This window comes from Camelus ferus, chromosome 22 (genome assembly GCF_009834535.1).
Source record: "Camelus ferus isolate YT-003-E chromosome 22, BCGSAC_Cfer_1.0, whole genome shotgun sequence".
Lineage (NCBI taxonomy): Eukaryota > Metazoa > Chordata > Mammalia > Artiodactyla > Camelidae > Camelus > Camelus ferus.
The window spans coordinates 6,670,694-6,694,499 of record NC_045717.1 but is presented as its reverse complement, the minus strand read 5'-3'; the positions used below and the strand labels follow the sequence as shown (position 1 = coordinate 6,694,499).

Sequence of the window (23,806 nt, the reverse complement as noted above, 5' to 3'; positions counted from 1 at the left end):
CAAGCCTATTCAGGACAAAGAGTTGACTGAATATGGTGGGCTAAATGCCTGGGCTAAAAAGTGCTCTGAGGTGTTAAAAACAAAGCATTTTCTTAAGTACCCATGTCTGGCTCTCATTTACTCTATCGTGCTGAGACTCCCCCATCTCCTACCGCCACCCCCCTCCCCAAGGCAGCAAGAGGACACATTATGGCCCCAGAAATTGAGGCCAGAACACTGCACACACAGGCATGAAGAAGTGCTGCTGCTGCGAATTACAGGCACCAGATGAAGGTCTGGAAATTTTTCAATAATAAATTAAAACAATTAAAAGGCAAAAAATTTCAAAGCTCAATATGTAAATAACACTGTACCAAAATGAAACTCAAATGTGTAATGTCAGTTCAATGCCCTTGACTACAGCCAGTTTTAAGACAGCTGCTTAGATCATACAATTACAGAAACTTTTATTATTTTAGAAACGCATTTCAAAGAGCAGCTGCAAAGAAATTTCCTGCCCCCCACCCCTGCTGATCCTCCCCCCTCCCTACTCACAGATCTAGTTGTAAAATCTGAAGTTAGAACTCTTTTGAAAGAAAAACAATGTAATTTCTGACAACAACAGTCTGTCAATGCAATGGATGCCTTTAACTCGGAATATACTGACCTAAGGATTCGGACAGAAATGAAGTGAAATAAAGCTCAGGTCACAAAGTCCAACATTTTGTTATGCCAACAAAGTGGCACACACACACACACACCTACCTAAATGATGTCAGGATGAATCAATTCGGAAATCAGTGGGTGAATAATTAAAACTTCCCGGCAATAAATCGTATTACTCCTAGAGAAGCAGGTGTTTCCTGCCTCTCTGGGCTCCCCCCACCCCAAACTCTCATCCTCAGAGTACCCAGATGCCAGGCTTATTACATACACTGTCCCTAATGTTCACAATATCCCATAAAGAATATTGTTATTCCCACATAGATAAGGAAACTGAGGCTCCAAAAGGCGGGCTCACATAACTATTAAGTGCAGGGGCTGCAATTCAAATTGAGGGGCCGTCAAATCCAACACCTACGCTCTTCCAGCTCTGTCATGCGGGGTCTTTGGCCCTGCATCCAGCCTAAAGCCTATGCTCTGTTTCTTCCACATCTCCCAAGACCTCTGATCTAGTCTCCGTCACATTTACAGTTCGTAATGGTTTTTCATTCTTACTTGGGGATGAGGCAAATGAATAAATCATGGCCAGGAAGCTAAGTGTTTTTAAAATTCTTAATTGTTTAGACACCTCACCAAACGGATCACCAATGCTTATCATCCGTTTTGAAGTACAATTTGCCTCTACTTCAAATGGCATAAAGATTCCCTTTAACAACAGTTCTTGCAAACCACAAACTCAGCCTGCAGAAATTGACATTGCAGACTAAACATTTACCATGATTTTTAGAAAAGCATATCATAATTATCACTTTTTCCACTGAACCAAAAGGAGCCAGAGACCACAAACATTTTCCATTTTCCCTAGACTGACAGGTATGATATTCACAGTACGCATTAAAAAGTCAAAACTATAGACCATCTTTTATAGAATTAATGGCTTTCACAACTAAAAAAAAAACGCCTTCAGTTGACTACCAATTTCAATAAAGTAAAAATTCAAACTCAGGATCATCCACAGTAAAAGTTAAGCACCAAAGCAGAATAATGATTAGCAGGCTGCTCCACACATCATTAAATCTAAGTATGAACAAACACGTGGACCTGTTTCTCCCCTAATGTTCTTACAGCAGGGTCTGTGCTGAGGAACCAACGCCAGGTTTAATCCAAGTCTACTAGACACTAACACAACCAACTCGGCCAGCTTGTCCCCAGCGATTAGATTCATATGTATGATATATACTGACATACGTATATATGTTCAGATCAAATCCTGTTACGACAAATAGCATTTTAACAAAAATATTTCCATGTCCCAGCCAATGGTCCATTCATTTCATGTAATATTCAATACCACAAAATTCCACTTTAACAGAGATATGGACAATGCCTTAAAATTCGCTGTAATGAAAACTGAATTGTATGCAATTATACTAACCATATTTATATACATAACACATGTTCATCTGTTCTGTCTCTTCTCCAAGACTGTACGCTCCCCAAGAGAAGGGGTTGCCTCTGAGCTATGTTCTGCAAATCAAGAGAACTTCAACAGTGCCACCTGGTGGGCGTTCTGTAAATGTAAGTTCAGTTCCCTGATACTTGAAAACGTTTGAGAGGCAAATTACAGGGAAAAATAAAATAAACCAAACACAACATAAAACAAACAGATTTGCCTGAAAAAAATGGAGGCATAGCGTCATTTATTTAAAAGCACATATGAGAAACAAGTACAACCGTCAACTTGAAAAACTACTCTGCCTTTTCTTGGTGTGAGATGTGGCCTGAGTCATGGGAAAGGCCGGGGGGCTGAGTTCTGGCACTGCACACGCAGAGGGGCTGCATCACACGCGCACACATCTTACTTCAGTTCACCTATGATTCTCTCTCACACAATTAGGAGCATATCTCTTTCCTTCTCTCCCACTCTCTCTAGGTAAAAGTAAATGCTACTGAATTGGACTGTAAACCATGTATTTTTATACTTGTAGCCAATTTAAGGAGTTGTCCAGAGTTATCGTAACTGGAAGTGATTTCAGCTTTCGCACTACCTTTTGAACCAACCCCCACCATCACCTGCACAATCACCACAATAACCAAAAGGTATTATCGCAGGCGTTTCACCCAGTTTCTCTGATCTTTGGCTTCATCATCTACACAATGAGAAAGAGCAGTAGGTGATGGCTAAGTCTCTCTTTCAGCAATTAAATACCACAATTCTAGAAAAAGAAGACTCATATTCTGCTTTTGTACAAGTGCTAATTCAAGAAATGGGGAAAATAATGCTACCTTTCAGCATGAAAAGAACAGTAGAGTCGAAATTTTCTAAGCTGACGCAAATATTCTTAAGCACTCCCACTGTAGAAAGTAAGCTTACAAGTTTAGAAGAAGGATTAGGAACCAGAGGCTGGCCTGTCAATCTGCAGCCCCAGGTTTCAGGCCTGCGACATGAGCCCAAGTCCTGTTTGCTGTGGAAAGTCTTCGAGTATGGGGTACTGACGCACTCGCTGTAGATCACAGACAATCTAAGGGAGAGGCTGCTCTGTAAGGAGCCATCCAGAAGCTCTGACGAGGGGCAGGGCTGGTGGCAGGGCTGTGGTTTTATCCCTGGCTACTTCAAGGCCCACCGTGGCTCAGCAGCTGTGAGCTCCAGGCTATCCTGACCACGTGAGGGGAAAGTGTTCTGGCCAGTATTCTCACATCCTCTTCAAGAATGAAATCTATCTTACCTAGCCAAATTTAAAGTAAAAATTGAAAAAAAAAAAAAAAAAAAGAAGAAGACAGAAAAGAATGAGTGATCAAAAGTCAAAGGAGGGTAAACAGGCAGAGCACAGAGGATTTCTGGAGCTTTGAAACTATCCTGTATGACGCTATAAAGGTAGAACGCACAGCACCAAGAGTCAATCTTAAAGTACGTGCTTTGCGTGGTGACGTGTCGACGTAGGTTCACGTACCATAACAAACACACCATTCTGGTGTAGATGTTGACAGTGAGGCAGCTGTGCTGGGAGTCATGGGGGTGGAGGGAGGGGAGGGTATGGGAACTCCATACTTTCAGCTCAGCTTTGCTGTTGAACTTAAAACTGTTGTAAAAATAGCCTATTTCTTTAAAAAAAAAAAAAACAAAGTAAATTTAACTGGAGGGGGGTGGGGCAGGCAGGGAGAGTGAGAGCAAGAAAGAGGAAGCTCATGCAGGGGTGGGGTAGTGACGAAGAGAATACAGAAGTAAGTTTTAAGAAATGTATTAAGACAAGGTATCAACTTCCTCAGTACTTTTGTGCCATTCCTTAAGTGTCACTTCAGATACAAATGAACATCCTAAATTTGGGGATACTTCCCAAACACTGTAGAAAAAACTGTCCCATTAAAAAAAAAATTTACTTATAAAGGCAAAATGCAGATTGTACAGAGACGATAGTTATTAATTCATTGCTGAAGCAATAGTACTGACCAATGGTCAACACTATTAATCACAGAAACTGCCTGCATTTCCCAGACAGATGCTAACTGTAACTCCTCTTCAAGGAACATGTATTAAAACACAGTATGTGTCCCAAAGAAATGCTGTCTCACACTGTATTCATTCATATTCATGTCACAAACATCTGCTTGGCTCCGCCCAGGCCCTTGGGATGGGCACTCTTCCAGTTCTCAGCTTTTTAAAAAGACAAGCATGGTTACCTGGTAAAGCAGTAATGAAGTCCCGCTGCAACATGGGCTTCAGGTAAGAGTTAATATGTCCATGCTGGTAATGACACATTCGTGAAATGAGGTGTTCCACAAATTCCACTTGATCTGATTCAGACCACTGGTCAAAATATTTAATACACAAGTCTTTTTCTTTTTGATAGTTCCCTTCTGATGGCCTCTTTCTGGAGACGATCACGGATGACGTTCCATTACTGATCTATTTCAGAAAAACAAAAAAGTAATTAGTTTGACAAGGAAAAGAAATCTAATTAGTATTTCATCAGAAACATTTTTCACCCTGTGTATTTAACCTTAAAATGCCAGTTTCAGCCTAAAGCCAAACTTATTCCTTTATTCATTCATTTAGGAAGTTAATTAAAATGGGCCATGTACTCAAATTAGTCACTAAAAGTAAATATCAAAATTAGAGGTTTTTCTAAAGCTAAATGATGTCTTAAGTCATCATTCTCCAATGCTTATTTCTAAACCATGCTGTTAATTAGACTAACTCATGTTGGAGATGACCATCTTAGAAAACCTGTTCAACTTGGCACAGTGGCAACTGATTGACTATGAATAGTTTGTCTTCCTTCCTCAAAGCTGAAAGTTAAAGCTATACTCATCTATGCAAATAGTTCTCACACTTTTGCATGCATCAGAACAGCGAGAGGACTTGTTCACAGACTGCTGGGGGGCCCACCACAGGGGTTCTGATTCTACTGGTCTGCAGCATTTCTAACAAGTTCCCAGGTGATGCTGCTGCCACCGGTCTGGAGATGGCATTTTAGGGACCTCACTCTGAAAACCACTGGTCTATGTAACAGAGAAACCTGAAAGCAATTCAATCTAAAAAGCTTCATTTTATCTAACAGTTTCAATCTCCTCTGTATTATTTCCAGAGCTAGTTTAGTTTTTCACTCCCTTCTTTTGATCACCTATTCAGAAGGTGACCCAAGGTAAACCACATATGCTTGAAAAGTTCCTCATCTTACATAGCTGGTTTATAGATACCCCGAGGACTCCTATTCGAATGGTTGCATTTCTCATCAAAACTACATGGTCCTTGCACAAAACCAGTATGTATTTTTTTTAATTGAAACTACATACACAGCAACTGGACAACAGTATTTTAAAAATCTGCATCCTTAGACTAAAGCCACAACTGCTACTGGTATCAGGAGGCTCAGTAACTTTCCCGTTTAAAAACAAAATAACCTCAATACTTCCGTCAAACTTTTGCCCAGCCATCTCTCCATCACTCCTCTGACAGCCCCTTCTTCTAGTGTACCACTAGAAGAAGTAACATAGAAGAGAATTTTGGAAACTGAAGAGGTGCATCACAAACGTCCATTAATTCCATTAGGAGCTTATCTCAGAAGTCTTACATGGGAAGAACCAAGAGCTTTTGTCATCAGCACATCCCCTAACTTAAAGCAGACTGAACCCACCCCAGAAAGAAGACATCCTTTGTAAATATCCAAAGGAGTCTTTGGCCTTCCTTGGTAAAATCTTATAAATTTTTCACGTCTGAAGTGAGTTCTCACGTCCATATTTCGAAATATAAAGTCAGAAGGCATTTATCTTCCACCACATTCTCACCACTCTCCTGGAAAGTTTTTTGCCTTATAATGTGCGTGAAAGAGAGCTCACTGACAATGGGTACCACCAGGGGGCAGCATTGAACAGAGTTTTGTTGGGTTTTTTTTTTGGGTGTTGCTTCTAATAAGATAAACCCAAAACATCAGCATTCAAAACAGTCAGATGAAGTGAAAATTCTTTGCTGTGCTGAATACCAAACTGGCCTAAGGAGTATCTTTGCTACTTTCAAACATAAGGATGTGCACCATATTATAATAAAGAAAATTTAGAAATAATTGCCCAGTTATAGGCAACTAAAGCAAATTATACATATACACCTACACAAAGTACTGTAACGTAGCCATTAAAACTAGGTTTATAAAGTAAGATTTTAATAATAAGAGAACATGTTTATGGAATAATACTAAATAACAAAAGAATTTTATACAGCTTAGGATCATAATAATTTGTGGGAAGGGGAACACGCCAAGACAGAGTAAAGGATACAAATATGAAAATATGAAAAGTACCTAATCTTCAGAAAGAAAGCTATATATGTTTTCCTTCCCCTTTTCTTTCTATATTTTTTCATAATAACTTGCCAAAATAATTGCTTTCATAATAGGTTAAAAACAATGATGATAACAACTTGCATTTGTGTACTGCTTTATAATTTACAGAATATGTCCACACACAGTATTTCATTTGCTAAGCAAAAGCGTTTTATTACGTCATTTAGAGAAGGGTTCGTAACCATCCAGCCTCCCTAGAGCACTGGTGTATCACCATTAACTTAGCCGCCTGAGACACAGATTGAAAACAAACAAAACAAGACCAAAAAAACACACCTGAAAGCTCAAGTGTTAAGAACAACTGTGAACTGAAAAATCAATAGTAAATGAAGAGAATCCTGCTGCAAAATACCAAATATGAAGGAGGGGACGGAGTCAGTCTGCACAGAGTTCCCCCCAAAATAACGGCATGCACCCAGTTCTACAGCACATTTTCCATTTCTATTTCTAACCACCTGCCTGGCCCAGAAAGATCTTCCTGGCATGGTTCTGCTTTGTTTTATTTCATTTCATCTTAAATTTGTTGGGGACACTGTGTTCTTGCTAACTAATCTACTCCTTTGCTTCAAAGCAAATGAACCCAAAGAATATTTTTTAAATATTATTCTCTTCAGATTTAGATTTGTTTTGCCTTTAATTGTGTCTTCACGAAGGCAAAAATTATGTGTACCATAATGGTTGATGAGAACACGAAATCATGAGACTTTATATGCTCTCCACCCCTCACCTTGCAAAAAAAAAACTAGAGGATTGAGAGGAAAACTAGCAAACTAAAACAGAGCCAGGAGAGAAGGGAACTGGACTTACAAGGAAAAGGCAAACCAATAGGAAGTGGGGGAGAAGGGTGAGGATGGGGACAAAAAGTCAGTGCATACACTAGTGTGAGGCATGGTGCCATCCTGGTGACAAAGGACACCACCACTGTCCATCTTTGGCTAAGACAGTGGGCCCCACAGACCAAATATTTTGGGCCACAGCCACTTCAGAATCTTTATAAAAACTCCAAAATTCTTTATTATTCATAATGACACTTCCCTAAAGAGCAGAAGATAAATTAGGGTGGATTCTGAAACGAGTAAAATTGCACAAAAGAAAACAAAAACGCCCTGGCTCTTGGTTTCACTGAGGACATGAGCTGAGGGAGCATCTTATCTGCAGCAGTCAGTTGCTGTCTTATCTGTGCGCGTCATTCCTACCTGCCAAAGAGTACTTTTCTTTGGGGACTCATCTTCATTTTGATCCTCCATAACTGAAGTGTTCTAAGGGGGGAAAAACAGGTTATTTGAATTATGCCAAGTTTTGCAAATTCTAAATAACTACACCAAAATATAATTTTGAAAACCCAAACTAGAGTGAACCAATCAAACCCAAGAGCTACTTGGCCTGTGGCGAATGACATGCCATTTTGGGTCAACAGGACTGTGTTCATCTTTCACAAATTAATAGTTAGTGGTTGGACAAAAGTAAGCATAAAGTCTTTATTTATGAAGTCTGGGTATACTTAGAAAACGGGCTAAATTATGAGAGTGGAGCTGAGGCTCTACCTCAATCACCACTATTATTTAACTGTCTTTTAACTTGTGGAAAGAAGCCCCAGAGACCTGCTAAGTTCCTGATGATTGCACAACACATTTACTAGAATGTCTGCTGTTCAGTAATCCACCGCAGCCACCAGTAATTAGAAGTGACAAAGCCCTGGAAGCCCCCCTGCCTCTCTTTCCTCCCTTGATAGCCTTGTTTTTCTGGAATGGCTTTGCAATCTCCCCTAGCAAGCATGGTGGGTGCCCCAACCTTTTCCCTTAAGAGGAGGATGCTGTTAGTCAGTAACAATCTGGCTTGCCTTGGGAATGCATTAGCTTTTGATTTTTGTGTTTACTGCACAAAGAGGCACTGTGTAATTATTCTTTCTGGTGACCTAGTCGCTCAATAGATGCCCATTAACTGGAGATTATACATGATTGGATTTTCCCTTTTGAAGCTCCTACCTAATAGCTAAATGGAAACTTAATGAGAAGGGGAAGTGGGAGAGTTGTGCCCTGAAAGAAATAACAACTCATTTATGGACGGCAGTCAAAGATTCCTTCTCAAACCTAAAATTCCACGATGAGGGTACCAAATATAAACTACAGCACTTGTCCCATAGTGTTATTCAAAAAGACTCTATTGATCTGTTTAAGTTATCAGTGTTTACAAGAGCCTATTTATTGTCTGTAGGGAAAGAGCCTATTTCTCAATGGTTCCCTATTTTTCTTTTATGTTCTTCACGTTGTAAAATGTTTGGGCACACACAGTATTTCCAAACAATCCATTTGAAAATACCCAGTGTAGGCAGTGGCAGAAGAACCACCCCTGAACCCTGGCGCTTGGGCTACACAGGGGCTCTCACCAGGGCTGCAGAACGACGCGGTAGGAGAGCAAAGGCTCCGAAACCAAAGAGAGACCCTGGAATCCCGATCTGGTCGCTCATTCAATGCACATATGTGATTCTGAGCAAGCGGTTCTGCCCACGAGCAAACACAAACCACATAAAGCCGTGGAGGGGACTGAGGCAACCAGCACGGCGCTCGCTGTGTGATGGGGATTCAACAAATCTGTTCACGTCCTGCTATGAAGAAGCTGCTTTCCCCCAAGTGTTATCTTCTCACGCTTTTCTAACCTGACTTGGACAGAATGGCTCCAGATGGCTGCCTATAAGGAAGGACCACTGGCTTCCTTAACAAAATCTTATAAGCCCTAGCTCCAAGGTCTGCAATGGGGAAGGGGGGCAGGAGGGCGGGGCTCCACATGCTGAAGTCAACCATGAGCTAGAGAGGAAGACAGCGTATGTCCAACTGTCCAAAGCTGGTCTGCAGTGGTGGGAGCAATAAATCATCCTGAATGAGAAAAGGGGAAAAAAGAACAGGGAAACAAAAGTAGTATTTCTCCCTCCACATACTTTTCATTTTACTGCTGCCTTGAAAGACTCGGGGATTAACAAAGTCAGCAGGCTTCCTCAGGGGAACGAACAAAGTGAGAACAGTGACTCACTACAACCATCCGGATCGGACTGGTAGGTAGAGTCATCCTTGCAATATCACAATGTCCTGGATTCTGAGAGAGTGGCAAGAAGAAAGAATGGCTGGACACATGTAGAGGTGAGCACATAAAGCAGAAAAGATATGAGAAGTAAGTCCCTGGAGTCCTGGGGTCAAATTAAGTTTGAGAAATGTCGCATGCTCATGTGTGCACTCTCTCCCTCTTTCTCTCTCTGACACACACACATACACACCCTATAATACACTTCATTAAGATACTAAAGACTCTGTAATGTCTCCTAATTTAAAAACTGGGTTAGGTTAGTTTCATCCAGCTTTCCCTAGTTTGTCAGGTATGGCCACCCCCCTCCCCCTTTATAATAAAATCTCAACAAGAACTCAGCACGTATTTGCAAACGCTGGACCAGGGCAACAGCACGGCATAATTCCTCCCTCCTCCCCCCATTTCACCAGACAAATACTCCTGGAAGACAAAGGAAATGTTCACATTTGACAACTACAATACATACCTTTCCTATTCCCCATCATCCTTCTCAGCCTGCTATATATGGGGATAAGAAGGGACGGCAAGAATAGAAAATTCTCTTGCTCTGGATAAAGAAGTTGCAGTCTATTTATACAATGGAATACTGCTCTGCCATAAAAAAGAATAAAATAATGCCATTTTCAGCAACATGGATGGACCTAGAGATTGTCTTTCTAAGTGAAGTAAGCCAGAAAGAGAAAGAAAAATACCATATGATATCACTCATATGTGGAATCTTGAAAAAAAAAAGGAAAAAAAAAGGACACTATGAACTCATCTACAAAACAGAAACTCTCACTTAGTAAACAATCTCATGGTTACCGGGGAAAGGGGGTGGGAGGGGATAAACTTGGGAGTTTCATAATTACTAATGTTAGCCACTATATATAAAAATATATTTTTAAAAATTTCTTTTGTATAGCACAGGGAACTATGCTCCATATCTTATAATAACCTTTAATGGAAAAATATGAAAATGAATATATGTATATGCAAGACGGGGGCATTCAGAAATAGACACACTGTAAGTGACTGTACTTCAATCTATCAGTGAAAAAAAATTCTCTTAATAAGAACCACCATTTTTTAAAAATTACTTTGACTTTTCTTCCTTAAATGTATAACAAACAAAAAGTCACAAGTTTAAGTGTGAGAGAAAAAAAAAAACAATGAGCCTTCCTTCCACGAGAAAAGGAAGGTGGTTTCCTACACCCAAACTCTCAGATGAAACCATGAGGTAAGCCAATCTGAGAGTTGAAATCCTCTTTAAGTGTCCAGCACTTCTGGGAAAGGAACGTTCTTTGAAATACCAACCTGGCTTATTCACTTCCTACCCTTCTCATCATCACCTCTTTCCTCCTACACCTACCAAGAAGTATCACATGTAAATGAAAAATGCAGACCCACCTACTCTGATACTACTACCAGTGGATGCTACAGTCTAGGAAGAAACAAGCCAGACTTTAAGCAGATCAGACCAACCTCAGTACTGCTGACCCTTGGGGTAAGGTTAATTCCTTGTGGTGGGGGACTGCCATGTGCACTGTAGGGTGTTTAGCAACATCCCTGCCTTCTACCTACTAGATGCCAGTAGCGTCCCCCTCCCCTGCACAGTGATAACCAAAAATGTCTCCAGGCTGCCAAATGTCAGGGTCGGGTGGAGTGGGTGTGGGGTGACAATACTGACCCCTCCCTTGAGAGCCACTGCTCTAAGGGTGTGGGCTCCTACACTTGCCTCCTTGGGAAGATACTAAAAATCACTGCCATCTCAGGCCTGGCCATTCTTTCTCTTCAGGCTTCTTTCCTTTGACGCCTGTGATGGTATGTGATTTCTTCAAGTACAGCTTGATCTCATCACGGCCAAGTAATTCATGGAGTACATAGATATCTAAATTCTGGTGTAAGTTCTGCTTGCCGTTAAATTCCTACTGGGGAAAACTTGATATAAGGAGTTCTTTACTAGAGATCCATGGGCTTGGGGGTGTGGATGAGAGTGATAAATGTCATGAAGTCATTTACAAAAGTTAGTGTGTATATATGCCTCCAGAAAGAAAATCCAGAGCTGTCATTAGATCTCAAAGGTGTCCCAAATGTAATGAAATAGCAAAGCATGTCTTTGACCAAATAGCTGGCTAGAGTGGATGGAGCCCAGGCACGTGCGCTTTGCTTTGTTTTGTTAAAGTTCCCCAGGTAACTCTTACATAAGTCTCTGCTTTAAAATCCCTGCTATGATGTGGTCCCTGTAGTCCCACCATCCTAAGTAAGGAAGCTGCACTGATACCATCATGACACACTCCATACCGATACTGGACATTTCAGAACTATCAAATTTCTCAAGAATCTAACGCCTGTGCCTTCTCTCAGAAAGCCTTCAGGAGAGGATGCCAAAGTGAAAATGCTGCCCTCAAGCTACACTGATCAGAGGATCATTTCCAAACAGTAGTCCAGGCAACACAAGAGATTTTCAGAGAAAAAACAGTCCTGGAGTCTAATTAAGTTTGACAAATGCTATGTACTGCATGAGTGTTCCCCCCATCCCACTCCCAGAGGTAAGTGACGATACACTTCACTGAGACACTGAAGGCTCTGTAACATCTCCATCTCATAATTTAAAACTTAGGCCAAGTTAGTTTAACTTTGCTTTCCCAAGTTTGCTGGCTATGCTCGCCCCGAAACCCTCCTAACAGGCTCAGCACATGCTGGCAAACACTGGACCAGGGCAACAGCATGGCATGATTCCTTCCTCCTCCACCGACTTCACTGGACAAATACTTCTGGGGGACAAAGGAAATGCCCACTTAGAAACACAATATATTCTTCTCCTATTCTCCATCTTCTTTCCCAGACTGCTACATGGGGTTAGTCTGTGTACAAGCCCAGCAGGCTCTAAGCAGTGATACATCTTTGCCAGCAGGTGCCACCAACTAACACAGAATATAGTTCACTTGGAAAATTCCTTACTTTAAGAGTTATATAAGAGGAATCAATTTCCTACTTTAAAAATGCTGCAAATTCTGCATTTTGGCTTTCGTGATGAGAAATACCTACACAATGTAAGATTTTCATATCAAAAACATCTTTACTCCTGACAGGAAAGGGGAAAAAATAAACCTACAAAGGATCTGGAAAATATGGGGGCATTTTGCCATTTTCTCTTGAGCTTCTAGATTTAAGACATTAAGATAACAGATATATAGTGCAAAATGCAAATAGTTAATTTTACTTAGTCTCTACTAGGCTTGGCTCATATGTTGTCTTTAAATCTTCAGAACAAATATAAAAGTAAACATTCCAGTTCTACAGAAGAAACTGAGGATCAGAGAATTAAGTAACTGGTTAAGAGTCACACAGTAAGTGAGAAACGTGGGACTCAGATCTAGGTCTGCTGTACTCAGAAGTCAATGTACTTTCTATACAGAAAAATACATCTCAGGTGTTTTCCAACTGCTGGTTGTAGCCTATGAAATCAATTTAATGGGCTATAATCAGCATTTTTTAAATAAAACGAAATTGAATCCGGGCATTCCCCTGCCCACAGGGTAAGTAAAACAAAGATCACACAATAAGGCTAAAAGCAATGAGCAAAAACATAACAGGAAAATTCAAATTAAAAGGAAAAGTCATTATTGCAAGGAGAGCAATATTCAAGTCAAACCACTGAATAACATAAAGAGCTTTAAAACTCTCTAAAAGGCAAAACTCTATAAAGAGGAGAATGTGTTTTTATATACAGAATAAAAGTCCACAAAGTACACCAAGGGAAGAAGTTCAAAATATTTTTTAAAAATTTTAAACACCTTTTCATTTTTGACAGATCAAGTAGACCAACCAACTTAGATAGAATATTAAACACACACACACACACACACACACACACACACACACACAAAACTGATTAAGAATATCGTGGGCCACAGAAGAAGTCTCAAATACAGTTAGAAAGCAGGAAGAGTGTGTATGTTTAAGATCAGGCCACGCAGAAAAGTCTAAATTTAGTTTGCCTGTTACTAGTTGCCATAAATTCCAAAGATAAATACATGGAACAGTGACTGGCACAGGAAAACCAAACACCTTTGAGTTGTTCCTTGTTAATTCCACCTCAGCCCCTAACTTCGCCTAAATCCTTCCCCCTCTAAACCCAATTCTTACCAACACACTGTTGGGAAATGAGTTCAGTGGAAAGACAGAAACATTCATTTGGAAAAAGAATTTTAAATCCGTCGGGAGTTTGACTAAAATCACCACTACGTGGTATTTATAATGTTGTTGAGTTTCCTTCCAAATTCTTTAACCTATAGTTCCACTCAGATTTCTAACAAGTATTTTGCCTGTTACTGATATTACAGGACAAGTTTATACTAAGGTATCCGGGGTTTTTTTTTTCGGTTTTTTATATGTATGTATTTTTTATTGTAGTCAGTTTACAATGCTGTGTCAGTTTCTGGTGTATAGCATAATGCTTCAGTCATACATGAACATACATATATTTGTTTCCATATTCTTTTTCACCGTAAGTTACTACAAGATATTGAATATAGTTTCCTGTGCTATTTAAGGTATCTGGAAGAATGAATACAGGAGAGTTTTTCTTCCTTTCCTCACCACCAATTATTTTATAAAAAAGAGAATGGTTGTTATTAGATATTAAAATTTTTTCCTTTTTTAAATAATTTTTGGGGGGGAGGTAATTAGGTTTATTATTTTTTTTAAATGGAGGTACTGGGTATTGAACTCAGAACCTTGTGTATGCTAAACACACGCTCTACTACTGAGCTCTACCCTCCCCCTTAAAATTTTTCTTAAAAGCTACAATAAAGTAGTGTGGTACTGACAACACAAAACCAATAACACAACACAGAAAGTTGAGACAGATTCATTTACACCTACAAATTTGTGTATGATGAACTACAAATTCAAATTGGAGGGAGAGGGATAGTTCAAGAAAGAGTATTAAAAATAAAAGTTAAATGCTACTTCATGTCATATAAGTACATACTATGCATAAAAAGAATCAAATATGAAAAACTCAAAAACCGTAAAATGACTAAAAGCAAAAAATAGAAAAATATTTAAAAATTCATGGAATGGGGGAAGGCTATCTAAGCATGCTACCAAACACAGAAATAAATTTAGATTTGACTAAATTTTTTAAAAATTTTAACTTGGGAATGTTCAGTCAAGTTTAAAAGACAAATGCACTGGGCAAAATATTACACAAATGGTAAATAACTTAACTATATAAAGATTTCTTGTAAATTAGTTAGGAAACCAAAATTAATACCTTAATAGGCAACTAAGCAAAGAGTAACTACCGATACTACAAAACAAGAAATTTAAATGTCCATAAAAAATGAACATGTACAATAACAAAAAAAAGATGCAATTTTTCACCTATCAAATTAACAACTTTAATTTTTATAGACTGTATAGGAATTGGAGTCTCTGGTAGGATTATAAATTGTTACTGTTCAGAGAATATTAATATGTAACTTCAAAAAGCACTACATAACACTGGACATAATTTAACTTACAGCAATTCATCTAAGGAATTACATACCTATCCAAAATTGTAGCTACAAAAATTTATAGCATGAAAAAAATATAAACCAGTGTAAATGTCCAAAAATAGTCATTTAAAAATATGATAACAACAGGAAAAAATTAAGTTCTTTCAAGAAACACTTCTACTGAAGTACAATATAGTGAAGAGCTTAATTCTCAAACATAACCAGCACTCAGACAACATAAAGAACATTACCAGGGCCCCAAACACCCCCTCATATTACCTCCCAGTCACTAATGCCCCAAAGGCAGCCTGCTACCACAGATTCATTTTGCCCACTTCTGAACTTTACGTAAGTGGAATTGTATCATATATATTCTTTTGAACCTGGCTTCTTTTGCTTAACATTATGATTTTGAGATTAAATAGAGCAGCAGTTAATCTCTTTCACTGCTGTATATTAACTCAAAAATCATTCACTCATTCTACTGTTGCTGAACGTGTGGGGGTCACTTCTACTTTTGGAATTTAAAATAATTCTGTCATGTCTTCTGGTGTATATGCATATGTACTTCCCTTAGGCCCACACTAGGGGTGAATAGCTAAGTCATAAAGTATACATTGCCACTCTTCCAAAGTAACACTGCCCAGTAGTCACTCCCACCAGCAGTGCACGTGCCTTCCAATTGCTCCTCACCAGTATGGGCTTTTGTTTTTGTTTTTTTGGTTTGGTTTTCTGTTTGGCTTTTTATGTTTGTTTGCCTAATTTTAACATTCTTTTGGGTATACAGCAGTGTCTCTCTGTGATTTTAATCTGTATTTTCCTGATGACTAATGATGTTGAGCAATTTTTCATTAACTTAATAGCCACCTGGATATCTTCTTTTGTAAAATGGAAGTGGCCATGTTTTTAATTGGACAGTCTTACTGATTTTTAGAAATTTTATATATTCTAGAATGGAGTCCTTTGTCAAATATATTTTTGCAAAGGTCTTCTCATCTGTAGCTTAACTTTTACATTCTCTTTATAGTGTCCTTTGATAAACAGAAGTAATTAATTTTAATGAAATGTAGTTTATCCATTGTTTCTTTTATTATAATTTGTGCTTTTTGTGCCCTGCTTAAGAAGTACTTCTCTTCTCCCAAGATCATAAAGATACTCTCTCGTGTAGCAGCCTAGAAATTTTATCTTACTTTATACATTTATAACTCACCTATGCTGATTTTTATGTAAAGTAGGAATCAGGATTCCCATTTAAAATTTTGAATGTAATGTTTTTCGAACTACAGGTTGCAGCTCATTTAGTTTACAGTATCGATTTAATGGATAACTACCACTTTTCTAAAAAACTGAAATAGAAAACAGTATATCTCTTATTTCTTCAATTACAACATATATTTTTTCATATTTTAATATCTCTGAAACTGGGCTATTTCTTATAATCATGACATCTTAAAATCAAAAATGGGCAGTGCTTTCTCTGAATGCTACATAAAATAATGGCCTGTCTTACAATCGATGCTACCTTTCATGTGACCAGGGAAACAGTATATGAGGGGATCGCTGTGTGGGAGTATGCGTATGTGATATACACACAAATATACATAACACACACACATAAATACTATATATACACACATACACACACATAAACACACATGCTCATGTGTATGAGATCTAAATGCAAATTTTATTTCTAACTGTAAAAACATTGAAAACTCTTGATTAAAGTTTTGGAGTACAATGAATCCCATACTGCACAAGTTACTACCTTTTCAGTTTCCTTTCAATGCTCCTAGTTACATAAAAAGGTATCTTCACATCACTCTAACACCTCCAATTGTCTGTTTTTAACAAAAAGAGCCAGCCTCCTGTTGAGTTTACTATAACAAACAGTGTATGGCTAGAATTTCATTCTAGGTTTTGTTTTTATGGTATTTATTTTTACAGTAATCCACCTCAGCAAGCACCACAGATTTCCCAGTCATGCAGTGATATGTAGTTGTTCCCTTTTCTGATTTTTTTTTTAAGAAAGCAGGTTTTTAAAATATATGAAATACACAAAAGAACAAATGGTATGCAGACATGTCAAAACCTGTGAAGGCCATACTCACCTGCCTAAAATTGGTGAAATACTATCTTAGAAGAATAGTGACATGAAAAATGGTCTAAACTATATTAAATGGTAAAAAGCAGGTCACAAAATGTCTGTATGATCCCATCTTTACAAATACAATTTTATCTATCAATCTATTTAGAAAAGGAACTAGAAAAAGTGTGCTAAAATCTAACAAAACTCTCTGTAATTTTTATTTTCTTTTTGCTTACATAGCCTATCTAAATTTTCCTTAAGGAAGACACATCTTTTTAACAATGAGGAACAGTGATTTTTAAAATGAAACTTTAAAAAGAAAAAGGTCCATGCCAAGACCCCCGACATATATGCTCTACTTTAAAGAAACAGAAATCAGTTACTGAAACTTCCAGCAGGAGTCAGATCCTGTTGCATGTCATCTGACCACTCTGTGTGTTTCATGATCTAAAAAACCGAAGTGAAAACAGGGCCTCCCCGACAGGGTAAGAAATTTTTAAAAGACAATCCTGGCACTTAATATAGGCTCCTTTCGTCAAATTTAACCTCCACAGGACAGAGACATTTGGCTGTTTTACTCGTTCTGTATTCTTAGCATTTAGAATAATTCCTGACACACTACTGAAGTGTAAGTATCTGTTAACAGTGAATATTAGTATAGGTATCAAAATCTTCCTATTAATTGCAATGCAAAATTTTGTTTCTGCTTACAACTTTCCCATACTTTCCAAATCGTCTATGATGAGCCAGGATTCAAAACGCAGGGGAAGAAAAACACACACCACCATTTCTGGTCCTCACAGAGAGTAGTTAAAAAACAAAATCTATTTTCAGAAAGGCAGTCACCCTTATCACCTCCGAAGTATTAATTTACCTAGATAAAAGAAGAACACTTCATTAATTATTTGACTGTTTAAAAAGGTCCAAAAGAAGGACAGATACAAGTCTTCTGGAGTCTCCCAGAGAAAGGAGACAAGGGATGGTAGAATGTGCACTTAAATGCTTCCTAGAGATTGACTTTAAAGAGCACTTTCGAAGTAAAACCTGTAAAATGCTTCATATTCACTAAAGAAAGCCAGGAAAAGAAGGTGCATTAGAAGTAGTAACAGAAGAATGGCCAAAGGACACCGAGGCGTGAAGAGTGGCACCAGAGAGGAAGGCAGTCAGCTGAAGTGCAAAGAGCAGGACTTTAGAGCCAGGAGTGCCCAGTGCAGACCCCAGGCTCCGCCAATTATAAACTGTGTGACTTCGGCTAAGTCACTTGACCTCTCTCTCGGATTCAGTTTCGTCTTTCCTAGGACAGGGATAATACTGCCTATGTTGCAGGAATAGAAATAACATGTGCAAAAGTACCTACAACATAACATTGCTCAGAGGAGGGAAAAATAATAAACCAGAAAAACATTTTTATTCTTTTGCTTCTGCTATAAACCATTTTAAAAGAAACATGCAAGCATCTATCAATGATATCAGTCACAGCTAGAGAAATATCATCCACATCACAATCATTTCTCTTACTACTGTGTTCAAGGGTAACTTGGCAAGATTCAACAAAGATTTCAAACACAAAAATCTACCCAAGAAATTGTAAAGAAATGAATTATATTTATAATAACAGCAGCTACCACGTACTGAGCACATGTTAAGAGATTTTTATCATTTAATGAAAACTAGAAAAAGAAAACTAAAACCACCAAAAACTTTAGAGTAAGAGATGATGAATTTAACACAATGCCAATCAACATTCCAGCAGGCTTTTTTCCACCTTCCCCCGCCTCAAAATTGAGCTGACTTTAAAATTCATATGGAAATACAAAGAGCCAAGGCAATCTGGAATAACAAAGTGAGAGAATTTACACTATGAGATATCAAGATTATATAGCTATAGTAGCAAAGAGTGTCACATAGGAATAAAGGGAGACAAATTGATCAATAGAACAAAAGAGCATCCAAACGCAGACCCACACATATGAGTACACTTGATTGAACACCAAGGCAGCATTTTAGTGCAGTGGAGAAAAAAACGCTCTTTTCAATAAAAGACTATGTCAACTGGATAGTCTTGTATTTTGAGCCTTACCCTCTCACAAGGGGTAAAAAAAAAAAAATCTATTCTAGATAGACTGCAGATCTAAAAGTAGAGGAAAGCTTTTAGAAGAAACTACGGAACATCTTCATGACCTTGGAATAGGTAAAGCTTTCTTTAAACGGACAAAGCAACTGTTAACCAGAAAGAAAAATCTGATAAACTGGATTATGATGAAGAATTTCTGTTCACTGAAAGTATCATTAAGAAATTGAAAAGGAGATTAAAATGTTGTATTAAATCCATTTATGGTGATGGTGCAACACTGAACTGAATACTTGAAATGGATGAATTTTATGACATGTAAAATATATCTCAATTTTTACAGAAATTAAATTTAAAGGAAAAAGGCAACCCACAAAGTGAAAGAAGACTGACAATACACCCAGAACAGTAAAAAAAACAAACAAAAAAACTAAAAAACAAAAAATCTTCATTTCAAATCAATAGGGAAAGCAAACAACATACATCTAACCAAAAAATAGGTGAAACACTTGTAAAGGCACTTCACAAAAGAAATTTTCCAAATTAAATTAAAAAATGAAAAATCAACCGAAGTGCTGCCACCCAGGGACAACGACCATTTGCAGTTTGGTACACAGGTTGAAAGCTACAGATACATAAAAGAAGCCTACTGAAGTGTGCTCTCCAGGAGAACTGCTCGTCATGTGTGTCACGGACATCCTTCCATGTCACTGTAGACCTTCACTTTCATTTAAAATGCCAATGGTTTGCTTCATCCCATTTACTTACCCACTACAGGTAAGTAAAGAACATTAAACTTTTTACTGATGTATACAACACTGCAATTAACCTTCATGTCTACTTTGCATAATTACCTCTTTTGATCAAATTTTTAGAAATGCTGGATCCATGAGAATGTGCATTTAACAAATAGGTGTCTGAACTGAATTTCATTTCCTTTGTCTAATCATTTCTTTTCATCAGAACAGACTTCAAATTACAAGTTAAGTCTAATGGTCAATTCTCACTGTTTACATTTCTGGATCTATCAATAAGGTTGAACATTTCCTCCTTTATAAACCTCACTCACTTGGCTTCCAGGACTCTGTACTCACCTATCTCAGACCTCTACCACAAGAAATGTTAAAGATCTTCAGACGGAAGGAAAATGAAACCAGAAGAAAACTTGAGTCTAATGAAGGAATGCAGAGATAAATGAAAAGAAAAATGGTAAGAAGAGCAGTACATATAAAATAATTTTTCTCATTTTTTAATTTCTTTAAAATATGACTGACTCCTTGCAAAATTCAAAATGGTGCTGAATGAGATTAAACAAATCACAAATAAATGGAGAGACATCTTGTGGCCACGAATTACAAGACTTAATGTTGTTAAGATGTCAACACTACCCAAAGCAATCTACGGATTCAATGTAATCCTTATCAAAATTCCAATAGGTTTCTTGCAGATACAGAAAAGCCCATTCTAAAATTCATATGGAATCTCAAAGGACCCTGAATAACCAAAATAATCTTGAAAAACAACAACACTGGAGGTCTCACGTTTCCTGATTTCAAAACTTATTACACAAAGCTATAGTAATAGAAACAGTGTGGTACTGGTATAAAGGCAGGCATATAGACCATCTGGAATAGACAGCCCAGAAATAAATCCTCACATACACGGTCAAATGATTTTTCATGAAGGTACCAAGATCATTCTATGGGGAAAGGGAATTTTTCTCAACAAATAGTGTTGGAAAAACTGGATATCCACACACAAAAGAATGAAGCTGGACTTTACCTGACAACATAGATAAAAATTAACGCATAATGAATCAAAGATCCAAACATAAGAGCTGAAACTATAAACCTCTTAAAAGAAAAAATAAAGAAAAAGCTTCATGACATTGGATTTGGCAGTGATTTCTTAGATGTGATACCAAAGGACAGGCAACAAAAGTAAAAACATATAAATCAGACTACACCAAAATTTAAAACTTCTGTACATCAAAGAACACAATCAACAGAGTGAAAAGGCAACCTACAAAGTGGGAAAAAAATATTTACAAATTATATATCTGATAAGGTATTTCAATAAGGTTGATCTATCAAGGTTGATCTTAAATCCAAAGTATATAAAGAACTCCTACAACTAAACAGCAAAAACAAATAAACAAACAAACGGATTCAAAATGGACAAAGGACTTAAAGAGACACTTCTGCAAGAAGATATACTAATGGACAAAAAGTTTACAAAAAGATGTTCCATCATTAGGGAAATGCAAGTCAAAACCACTATTAGATATCACCTCACACCTATCATAAGGACTACTATTTAAACAAGAGAAAATAACAAGCATTGACAAGGAAGGAAAGAAGCTGGAACCCTTGTACTTTGCTGATGGGAATGTAAATATTCTAGCTGTTATGGAAAAAAGAATGGTGGTTCCTCAAAAAACTAAAAATAGAATCACCATATGATCCAGCAAGACCACTTCTGGGTATATGTCCAAAAGAATTAAAAGAAGGGTCTCAAAAAAAGTATTAATACATTTATGTTTATATGGCAGTATTATTCACAAGAGGCAAAAGGTGGAAACCACCCAAATGTCCACTGAAGAATGACAAGCTAAACAACATATGGTATAAACATGCAATGGAATATTGTTTAGTCTTAAAAAGAAAGGAAATTCTTATACAGGTGATAACATGGATGAACCTTGAGGACATTACACTAAGTGAAATAAGTCAGCTATAAAAAGACAAACACTATGATTCTACTTCTGTGAAGTATCTTGAGTAATCAAATTTATAGAAACAGAAAGTAAAATGGTTATTGCTCCCTCAGAAATGAGAAGTTGTCTAATGGACAGGAAAAAGTTCTCAAGACTGGTTTCAAAATAATGTATAATATTACTGAACTGAATATTTAAAAATAGTTAATACAGTAAATTTTATGCTCTGTGTACCTTACCACAATTCTTAAAAAGTCTTTTAAATTGCTCACTGAAAATGTTTTTACCTATATTTTTCTTCCAGTTTTATTGAGCTATAATTGACATATGGCACCGCGCAAGTTTAAGGTGCACAGCATCATGATTTGACCTATATACATCATGAAATGATTACAGAAAGTTTAATGAACATCCATCATCTCACACAGACACAAAATAAAAAATATTTTTTCCTTGTGATGAGATCTCCTCGGATCTACTCTCAACAACTTTCATGTATAATATACAGCAGTGTTAATTATATTAATTATGTTGTAATTACACTCTTAGTACTTATTTATCTAATAACTGGAAGTCTGTACCTTTTGACTACCTTAATCTAATTCCCCCTCTCCCTACCCCTTGCCTCTGGTAAACACAAACTTGATCACATTTTCCATAAATTTGTTTGGTTGGTTGTTTTTAAGTATAAATGACCTACAACATTTTTTAAAAAACAACAAACAGCTTCTGAAGTTATACATTTACACATATACACATGACTCAGTAAAGTAAAAATAATAACAATATATCATGGAGTTTATAGCCTTTGTAGAAATAAAATGTCAGACAACAGCACCAAAGATGAAAGGAAGAAAGCTGAAGTAAATTGAGGTAAGGTCTTTCTTCCACATACGTGAAACCGTATCTTATCATTCAAAACAGGCTGTGACAAGTTAAGGGCATGAATTATAAACCCTACAACAACCACGAGAAAAAAAAAGTAAGCAAATGAGGTCAGCTAATAAGCCAACAGTAAAGATGATAATGGAATCACTCAAAAATTGAATTAATCCAAAAGGCAGCAGAAGAAGGAAATAAAGTGCAGATGGGACACAGAAAGCAAATAACAAGACGGTAGGTTTAAAACCAAAAATCTTAATAATTAGTTAAATATAAGTGGTCAAAATACCCCAATTAAAAGACAGAGATTGTGAAATTGGTTAACTATATACTATCTACAAGTAACCCAATTTAAATACACAGGCACACTGATTAAATGTAAAAGGACGGGAAAAGGTACATAACATCCAATGACTAATCAAAGCACATCTAGAATGGCTATATTAATATTGGACAAAGTCGATTTTAGAACAAAGAATGTAACTACGGATAAAGTGGGAAATTTTCATAATGATCAATTTATCAAAAGGATATAACAATCCTAATGGATATGCTCTTGGCTAAGAGAGCTTTAAAATATATGTGGGGAAAAAAACAATAACACATTCAAAGGAGAAACAGGCAAATCTAAATTTATATTTGGACACTTCAACACTCCTCACTTAGTTATAGAACAAGTAGACAGAAAAAAAGTAAAGATATGGAGGTCGTGAATAACACTGTCAGCCAACTTAACCTAACTGATATTTATAGAACACTCTACCCAACAGAACAGACCAAACATTCCAAGTATAGACCAAACATTCACCAAGATAAATGCTATTCTGGGCCATAAAATAGGTTTCAATAAATTTAAAAGGACTGAAATCATACAATATATGCTCTGGAATGACAAAGAATTAATCTGAAATTAATCTAATAGAAAATCCTTAGATGTTTGGAAATTAAACAATGCATCACTGAACAACACATGGGTCAAAAAAGAAATCACCAGAGAAATTA

General features: G+C 37.3%; 1 protein-coding gene across 8 annotated transcripts in view; it reads right to left on the bottom strand.

Moving 5' to 3' along the window:
* FBXW11 (F-box and WD repeat domain containing 11) overlaps positions 1-23,806 on the bottom strand; it is a 112,470-nt gene that overhangs the window by 35,667 nt on the left and 52,997 nt on the right. For 4 of the 8 annotated variants that reach the window (XM_032465101.1, XM_032465097.1, XM_032465100.1 and 1 more), the window contains 2 exons: positions 7,676-7,738; positions 4,321-4,546 (listed from right to left, as the gene is read on the bottom strand). In XM_032465101.1, coding sequence (XP_032320992.1) covers positions 4,321-4,546; positions 7,676-7,726 — 277 coding nt within the window. In that variant the 5' untranslated portion in view covers positions 7,727-7,738. Of the gene's footprint in view, positions 1-4,320; positions 4,547-7,675; positions 7,739-9,277; positions 9,283-23,806 lie in introns of those variants that run through there. The other 4 variants (XM_032465098.1, XM_032465102.1, XM_014568520.2 and 1 more) reach the window with 3 other exon arrangements.